This window comes from Littorina saxatilis, linkage group LG12 (genome assembly GCF_037325665.1).
Source record: "Littorina saxatilis isolate snail1 linkage group LG12, US_GU_Lsax_2.0, whole genome shotgun sequence".
Lineage (NCBI taxonomy): Eukaryota > Metazoa > Mollusca > Gastropoda > Littorinimorpha > Littorinidae > Littorina > Littorina saxatilis.
The window spans coordinates 32,201,733-32,211,033 of record NC_090256.1 but is presented as its reverse complement, the minus strand read 5'-3'; the positions used below and the strand labels follow the sequence as shown (position 1 = coordinate 32,211,033).

The 9,301-nt window shown below is 40.1% G+C and overlaps 1 protein-coding gene across 1 annotated transcript; it reads left to right on the top strand.

Annotated features, from left to right (window-relative positions):
• Window positions 1–621: 621 nt before the first annotated feature.
• On the top strand, window positions 622–6,875 carry LOC138981757 (endoribonuclease YbeY-like). The gene is made up of 4 exons (XM_070354832.1): window positions 622–928; window positions 1,955–2,092; window positions 2,439–2,617; window positions 5,455–6,875. Exons 1-3 carry the CDS (start codon window positions 719–721, stop codon window positions 2,592–2,594), a joined length of 504 nt encoding a protein of 167 aa, XP_070210933.1. The 5' UTR covers window positions 622–718; the 3' UTR covers window positions 2,595–2,617; window positions 5,455–6,875.
• The last annotated feature ends 2,426 nt before the right edge of the window (window positions 6,876–9,301 follow it).

The following is a 9,301-nucleotide window of genomic DNA, read 5'->3' as shown; positions in this document are numbered from 1 at the left end:
TGCACGATGCACACTATGATAGCTACTATACTTTTCACTTTTCGGAATTAAAACTTGCGTAATTTAAGACAAAAACATAAAAATTGTGGATCATCAGTTATAACGACGCGGGTTAATCATGTTAGTAGGCCTAACTTAGATTAAGGTCGCGCGCTTTATTCAAAACAGGTCTGGCACTTTTCCAGTTTTTGCCGCCGGATAGGGTCAGATTTGACAGAAAACCGCTGCTCTTCCAAGATTCACAAAAGCTACTACACTTTCTAATTCTCACTATTGAACCGGCTTTGAAAGCGTGGGCCGAAAGTCTTTGGAACTTGGTGCTGTGTTTTTTTTTCTAATTAATTATTGAACCTTGGCACAATGCAAGAATAAACTATGAGAATAATAGAAATGTCAAAATCAATAATGAAGTAAATTAGTTGAAGGTCCGCACGCTCTCTAAACTGGTCGGGCGCTTTTTCACGTCTGTCGGACATGGTCGGATGTGACAGATATCCGCTGCTTCTCACTTTCGCTCGTTAGCTCTTATAGAAAGCCTCACAACTCCCTAATTTTTCATTTCTTTGGCTATAAGATATGGTACAACGTGAGAAACTACAATGAAGATACTAGCCTCAACAGTAATACATGGTTTAGTTCAGTTGAGGTCGCGCAGAGTCGCTTGTGGTCGCGCGGTAATTAGTCAGGCCCGTTGAAGCAGACAACAACTTCCGGCAGCATGACACTCGTTCTGAAAAATCTTCAAACTTGTGTGAAGTTGAACATGCAACAAATAGGAAAAGACACCAATATCATTCGAAGGTTGATGGAAATAGATAAGGTAGATGTGTCAGTGTTGTTTGTGTCGGATTACTACATAACAAAACTCAATGAGAGTTTCAGGAAAGCTGAGGGGCCAACAGACGTCTTAGCATTCCCCGTGTTGGAGGTGAGCATTACAGTAATTACACCGTTTTATTTTGACAATAAAACGCAACGAGTGTGGTACATTTTTCTTTGAAATGTGATTGTGAAAAGGGCGTCTTGACGAACCAATGTAGTTTGTAATTGGGTAGTGAACACATACTGTGTCAACTCGATCTGTGCTTCTGTTCGTAATCGATCTTGAGCTAAATAAAAATGAACCTGACATATTTTTACCGGCATATTTTGAGCAGTGGCAATCTTGTGAAGATGTCCGACCCTAAAAAACGTATCATTGAAACTGAACAGATAATAGCCTTTCCATTGTTCGGTGCAGAACCGGTAAAGCTGGTGTGAATGGTGCAATTTGCCAAGTACTGATACAGTGATAGTGATAGCTGTGCAACCTGAGCCCATGAATCAAGGGGGACAACTCCTGCTGTGCTGTGGTGACACACCAAACCACCGTGTTTGCCTCCCACGCCAAGATTCAAAACTCCACACAACGTTTTGAATGCTCAACTTTCCTATTCTTCTGTTGCTAAGTATAATGGCTACAGTAAAAAGAAAAGACGTTGATAATATTTATAGTTTTTGACAAATTTGCAGTTAAATGGCCATTTATATAAGTAGTTAAAATTGCATTTTCTTTCTTTCTTTCTTTAATGCAAGTTTCCAGTACAAAGGACTTAACATTTCTTACATACTGCTTGACTAAAATCTTTACAAAAATTGACTATACATTCTATACAAGAAACACTTAACAAGGGTAAAAAGAGAAACAGAATCCGTTAGTCGCCTCTTACGACATGCTGGGGAGCATCGGGTAAATTCTTCCCCCTAACCCGCGTGGGGTAGTTAAAATTGCAGCAGTTTTCAAAATGGGAAAACCTTCAGAAGCTCGATCTGCAAAAGGACAGTAAAATTTGCACGCTTTGAAAGAAATTTTGGAGTTTCACTGACAGCGGCTCTTAAATAACGTCCCTAAATAAGTAACAGATACACGTATATATATATATGCAGAGAACAGTTCGAAGATCTTCTGTTACAGATTGCAGAACCAGGCTCGCTACCTAGCGCTTCACTCAACGAAGAGGACAATTTAGGTCTGGGTGATATTTTCTTGGGTACAGCCTACATTCAGCGTCAATGTGAAAGCCATGGAGACGATTTCAACACGGTTGTGATGGTGAGATTGAGCCACAATGGTGAACATGTGCAATAGTTTAACACTTTGAGAAATATGTTTAATTATGATCATACATATATATAATATATATATATGTATCAATAATACAGCAATAATAAGAATGATAATGATATAATGATAATAATAATTTGTCAAATGCCCCCGTTTATCCCACCCCCAACCCCTTAAACCACTTACCTCTTTTGAAACCTCAAATTTCCTGATTTTCTGTTCATAACTCTGTCTATTTACCTCCATCATTTACACCTTTTTCTCTCAGATGTATGGAGGTCTCAAAAGGTGGGTCCTACTGTTCATAATATCATTTCATCAGTATCACTTTCAGGCCACGATCACACATGGGTTTCACCACCTGATTGGATATGATCACGAAACAGAACGACAGCAACAGTTGATGGTGAAAATTGAGGGATCCATTCTGGAAAGTTTCAACAAACTGACCGGATACCAGTGCAAACCTTTGACCGTGGTCGGCCACTGAAAGGGAAGGAATCAAATCTGACAGTAAGTTTCATTTCTTGGAGGGGAGGGGGGGGGGAGGGGGGGATGTAATTACTCTGAATTAAAATGCATTAGATCTTTTCTGCTCTCTGCATTGTTAACCCTTAGGCTGGTTGTCGCGACATATGTCGCGCTACTTTACGTATACTGTCACCTTGTTGTCACGACATATGTCGCGCTACTGGCTCAGTCTGTTTGGTCAGTTCCGATTACCTCCCATGGATGCGAAAACCTATATGACCGTTTCTTGTTATTTTTCTCTCTGTTAATTCACCAGTGGCTATGTAACCTGTGTTACAGAATTGCACCAGTGTAAGGGTTAACAGTTAGATATTGTATGTGTCTTGCACATGTTAAAAAGTGAAGGTTGATGCCGCCTGGGTTAAGAAACAACACTGAAGAGATAGCGAGAAAAGGCAGTTGGGTCAACAATGTATGAGTTTTGTTTTAAAGACCGTAGCTCATGAAAAGAGTTTGCCAGCTCTGCTGAAATGATAGCAACATTTTCAGCGATTTTATAAGAATTAAGTATGGGAGTGTGTTGCTGACTGCCGAAGCAAAACAGCATACTGTACTTGATGTATGACTTCTTTTTCAAGACCAGTTCATTGTCGTTGAGTCACTGGAAAAAGTGAGCTGGAAAAAGAGACGTCTACAGTTTTTGCTTTGTAGCACTTACAACAAGAGCAAATCCTTTCCGTTTCACAGTTCTGCCAAGGTTGGAATGTAAAGTTAATATTCTCCAAAATTTTCTTGCAACTGCCTTGAACATCTTTTGGGGGAGCAATTATAGATAGATCCTGCAAAGGTTTTGACCACACAGAATACTTCTTTATTCTCCATATCTTCGTGTTTAATATCTGAGTTGCTGCTTCTTTTGGAATTACATACATGTGTACTATTTGATGAGTTACTTCCCTTATATCACATAGAGCTGCCTTTTGAAAGGTAAATGGGCGGGGTCGGTAGCAGTGCTGGCTTCAAAACCAGTTGTCACTATCGGTGTGGGTTCAATCCCTATGTTCGGCGAGGGATTCATTTCTCTAAGATTCAACTTTATGCAGACTCTCCTTGGTGTCTGAACACCCGCTTGTGCACGCATGCGCACGATAAACGACCAAGTTCACAGCGAAAGTCTATGGGCTTAATTGGAAACATCAATACACACATGCATGAAAAAGAAAAAACCCAATGGGTAGCACCGTACTGTATGTCAAATCGCTTTCCTCTTATTCTTATCCTCTTTTATGTACAGAATCATTAATTTATTTATTTATTATTATTCATTCCTTCTTTTGTCAATTAAAAAAATACAGAAAGATTGCATAAGGGACTAAACAAGCAAACAGCCAAAGATTGCAAAAGGGACAAAACAAGCCAGCAAGCCAGACCTATAGCAGACCTGGGAGCCCACAGGATTTCGCTGTATTTTGTACGCTTGATTGTAATGTATATGATACGATCAGTACAGTCGATGGAAAAAAATTCCCAGACTACTTTTCTTCACATGCCACCTGGAAGCCGATCCGGCATTTTGGATGTTCGAATGCTGTGTGGAGTACACTCATTTTTCTGAAAATACGCTAAGTTTCTTTGAAAATACTCCAAGTGCAAAACAGGGGTTCCCAGGTCTGCTATAGAAAGAAAAGAAATTAATTAAAGTCAAAGGAAGAAAACGGAAATAAAAACGAAAAAAAATAAAGAAAAGTGGTAAATTCGATATGACAAGAAACTGGAACATCAACAGCAGCAAACAAGCATCCATAACTTAAAATCTAGTGGCACTGCAGGGAGGGTGATGAAAAGGAGGAGTCACCTCTTTATTATATTTAGTCAAGTTTTGACTAAATATTTTAACATCGAGGGGGAATCGAAACGAGGGTCGTGGTGTATGTGCGTGTGTGCGTGCGTGTGTGCGTGTGTGTGTGTGTGTGTGTGTAGAGCGATTCAGACTAAACTACTGGACCGATCTTTATGAAATTTGACATGAGAGTTCCTGGGTATGAAATCCCCGAACGTTTTTTTCATTTTTTTGATAAATGTCTTTGATGACGTCATATCCGGCTTTTCGTGAAAGTTGAGGCGGCACTGTCACGCCCTCATTTTTCAACCAAATTGGTTGAAATTTTGGTCAAGTAATCTTCGACGAAGCCCGGACTTCGGTATTGCATTTCAGCTTGGTGGCTTAAAAATTAATTAATGACTTTGGTCATTAAAAATCTGAAAATTGTAAAAAAAATAAAAATTTATAAAACGATCCAAATTTACGTTTATCTTATTCTCCATCATTTGCTGATTCCAAAAACATATAAATATGTTATATTCGGATTAAAAACAAGCTCTGAAAATTAAATATATAAAAATTATTATCAAAATTTTTTTTTCGAAATCAATTTAAAAACACTTTCATCTTATTCCTTGTCGGTTCCTGATTCCAAAAATATATAGATATGATATGTTTGGATTAAAAACACGCTCAGAAAGTTAAAACGAAGAGAGGTACAGAAAAGCGTGCTATCCTTCTCAGCGCAACGAATACCCCGCTCTTCTTGTCAATTCCACGGGCACTGCCTTTGCCACGGGCGGTGGAGTGACGATGCTACGAGTATACGGTCTTGCTGCGTTGCGTTGCGTTCAGTTTCATTCTGTACAGCTACTTGACTAAATATTGTATTTTCGTCTTACGCGACTTGTTTCCTTTGTGAGTGTAAGTGTGTGTGTGTGTGTGTGTGTGTGTGTGTGTGTGTGTGTGTGTGTGTGTGTGTATGTACTGGTAAGTGATAATTGTATTGCTTCATTAATTTGATAAAAAAGTAAAACAACCATTTTTGTTGTTGCAGTTTGAGGCCTTACCATGCTGTGGGCTACACTCACCCAGGGAACAGGATACAGCGTCCTATGAGAAAAAAAATCCAGCATGTTGTTATATAACCTTGAGGCCTAGCGAAGATGCTTGTTTAGACCGCCACAAGTCTTTCTAGTCTACAGTAGAACTAGGGGTTCTTAAAAGAGGGATTCCACTTTATTACGTAAAATAATAGAGTCACTTTTCACTCGGACATAAGCCAAAAATCCACAGCCTGGCTGCTCCCTGTACATAGTGGCAATATTTTGATGAACTGATAGCCAACTTGCACAATAGACCTTTTCGGTATCTGAGCAGCTCTCGCGAGACACGCTCTTTGTTATGCTTTGAACATCGCGAGAACTTTGAACCTTGGCTTCTGCAGCTCGCAGGAGATCGCTGTACCGCATGCTTTGCTGTGCTCTGAAGTTTGCGAGAGATTACGAGAGCTTGGAATACCGATAGGGTCTATACCCCGCTTGAATAGCTCTTCTGTGCGAAAGAGAAGGAAGATTCACTTCCGTGCTGTCTTTTTATTTTTTGCTCTCAAAAGTTATCGTTCCTTCTATACATACGCTATGTACAGTCACTGATCTAAAGTAAACGGTTACCACGAGTGGGAATTTTCGTGCGATTGCAAGTACCAAGGTTGCAAAATTACATCAAAGAAAGAAAAATACAATATTCAGGATACAAGAAACCGAAACTGATAAAGTTATTGAACAGAAAACGGAGTATCGGGATGGCACGTAATTTTGACGTCGAAGAGAATTCAGCCATCGCTTCACAAGCGCTAGTGTTCTCTGGCTTGTGTAAAAAAAATTAAAAATTAAAAACTCGATCGCCTTTCCTTTGTGTACGGGCCATGCCTTGGGTACTTTCCTAACCTAGGTGGTGGGTTCAAGTGCTAGTCTTTCGGATGAGATGAAAAACCGAGGTCCCTTCGTGTACACTACATTGGGGTGTACACGTTAAAGATCCCACGATTGACAAAGGGGTCTTTCCTGGCAAAATTGTATAGGCATAGATAAAAAATGTCCACCAAAATACCCGTGTGACTTGGAATAATAGGCCGTGAAAAGTAGGATATGCGCCGAAATGGCTGTGATCTGCTGGTCGATGTGAATGCGTGATGTATTGTGTAAAAAAATTCCATCTCACATGGCATAAATAGATCCCTGCGCCTTGAGTCCGAGTCTGGAGATACGCGCGCGATATAAGACTTCATATAATAATAACTTTTAACGAACTTTATTCTTGCGGCTATCATTGCTGCAGCCAACTGCTGCGCGGTGCAAATTCACCATTTTCAAGACGAAGTGTCTGAACTGAAACGCTATCTCTCACAGAGCTATCAAAACATGCCCGCATTTTTTGGCAGATCTCGCAAGGCCACGTTAAGTAGTGGTAACGCACTTGCGCCGCGCTCGGAAGCGAGAGGTTGCAAGTTCGACCCTGGGTCAGGGCGTTAGCAATTTTCTCCCCCCTTTCCTAACCTAGGTGGTGGGTTCAAGCGCTAGTCTTTCGGATGAAACGAAAAACCGAGGTCCCTTCGTGTACACTACATTGGGGTGTGCACGTTAAAGATCCCATGATCGACAAAAGGGTCTTTCCTGGCAAAATTGTATAGGCATAGATAAAAATGTCCACCAAAATACCCGTGTGACTTGGAATGATAGGCCGTGAAAAGTAGGATATGCGCCGAAATGGCTGCGATTTGCTGGCCGATGTGAATGCGTGATGTATTGCGTAAAAAAAATTCCATCTCACACGGCATAAATAAATCCCTGCGCCCGTAATATGTGCGCAATATAAATTGCATAAAATAAAAAAAAAATAAAAAAAAATAAATCCCTGCGCTTAGAACTGTACCCACGGAATACGCGCGATATAAGCCTCATATTGATTGATTGATTGATTGGCCGATAGGGCAAGTCGCCTATTTCAGAATGCAACTAGGCTATTGAATTTTGGTTTCTTTTCAGTTGAAGTGATACTCTTGTTCCATGGAAAACACAGATTTGTGGCTGTAAATATGATTGCACATGCGTGATGGATGACACTTGTAATATTATGTAACGATTGAATGCTGAACAAAAAAGCCTCCGGTAGATTTTTCAAACGTTGCTGTTTGTTTGCTGCGGACATCTAATTCATGCGCCCTCCTGATTGACTGGAAGCTTTATACATGTGAGACAGTATTTATTTATTCATTTGATTTAATAGCCTTTTTCTGGGAATAACTCTGTCAGAGTTTTTATGCGCTGTTGACTGAACAGGTTGTTCCTTGAACGTGTGTCAAATTGTAAAAAAAAAAAAGTGGAACCTCCCCTTTTATAGTCCTCCAATAATCAGAGAAAAGCAGGTCTTAAAAAATAAGAAAGTCTTTAAAATGGAGGTAAATTAACATGTTATGAACTGAAATCTGAAGAAAAAAACCGACAAATGTCCTACAGGGGGAAGTCTTCAATCAATCAATCAATATGAGGCTTATATCGTGCGTATTCCGTGGATACAGTTCTAAGCGCAGGGATTTATTTTTTTTATTTTTAAATTTTTTTTTAATGCAATTTATATCGCGCACATATTACGGGCGCAGGGATTTATTTATGCCGTGTGAGATGGAATTTTTTTTTACACAATACATCACGCATTCACATCGGCCAGCAGATCGCAGCCATTTCGGCGCATATCCTACTTTTCACGGCTTATTATTCCAAGTCACACGGGTATTTTGGTGGACATTTTTATCTATGCCTATACAATTTTGCCAGGAGAGACCCTTTTGTCAATCGTGGGATCTTTAACGTGCACACCCCAATGTAGTGTACACGAAGGGACCTCGGTTTTTCGTCTCATCCGAAAGACTAGCACTTGAACCCACCACCTAGGTTAGGAAAGGGGGGAGAAAAGTGCTAACGCCCTGACCCAGGGTCGAACTCGCAACCTCTCGCAAGTGTGTTACCACTCGGCCACCCAGTCTTAAATCGGGGGTCTTATAGGGGAGGTTTGACTGTACGCGGATAGCGTCTCTTTGACTACTGAGCTCTAATATGCATGTTTTCACAAGAAAAAGGCATTGGATGGAGCTGTCAGCGTCTCTTTGACTACTGAGCTCTAATATGCATGTTTTCACAAGAAAAAGGCATTGGATGGAGCTGTCACAGTGTCACAAAAAAACCTCAGAGATATTCCCAAACATCATCTAATGTTGATGTTACTGCCATGAGAGTCGTGAAAACCTGAATGGAGATAGTCATGATCATTATTTTTGTCTATCTTTAAACATGTCTGGTAGTTTTACAAATCAGATGTTTAAGGTTATTCACAAGCCTTATTGTTACAATTGACAGACCATTTGATCGTTCTGGTGTTTTTTTCTCAACATTGTTGCTGTTTTCACACATTTTGTTGTTTGTTCTGTTTGGTGTTTTTTTTGCTTCATCATTTTATGGTTGTTCAGAATTGTTTCATGTGTTTTGTAAGACACCACCCCAAAAAATGTAATGCTGAGATGTTAACAACCCACATACCTTTTTTCACACTGAATATTATAATATACTGTGTAAACACGAGTGTACATGGGAGTCCCAGCCCATCAATGCAGAAGAAGACAAAAGATCTTTATGGTTGACAAGATGGGTTACATGGGAAGTAACGTCTCTTTAATGAAGTTCCTGATTATATTTAGTCAATTTTGACTTAACATAGACCAGGAATTGAGACGAGGGTAGTGGTGTGTGTATGTATGTACATGTATGCATGGGTGCAACTCTGCCGGCTACATGCCGGCAGCCGGTTTTTGGTTTCATCGGCTGCCGATGTTTTTGTTCCAGAAGAGT

Coding starts and splice junctions, on each gene's coding strand:
- LOC138981757 (XM_070354832.1), top strand. CDS start 719: ATGACACTCGTTCTGAAAAATCTTCAAACTTGTGTGAAGTTGAACATG. Junction 929..1,954: donor TAGCATTCCCCGTGTTGGAG/GTGAGCATTACA, acceptor CTTCTGTTACAG/ATTGCAGAACCAGGCTCGCT. Junction 2,093..2,438: donor ATTTCAACACGGTTGTGATG/GTGAGATTGAGC, acceptor TATCACTTTCAG/GCCACGATCACACATGGGTT.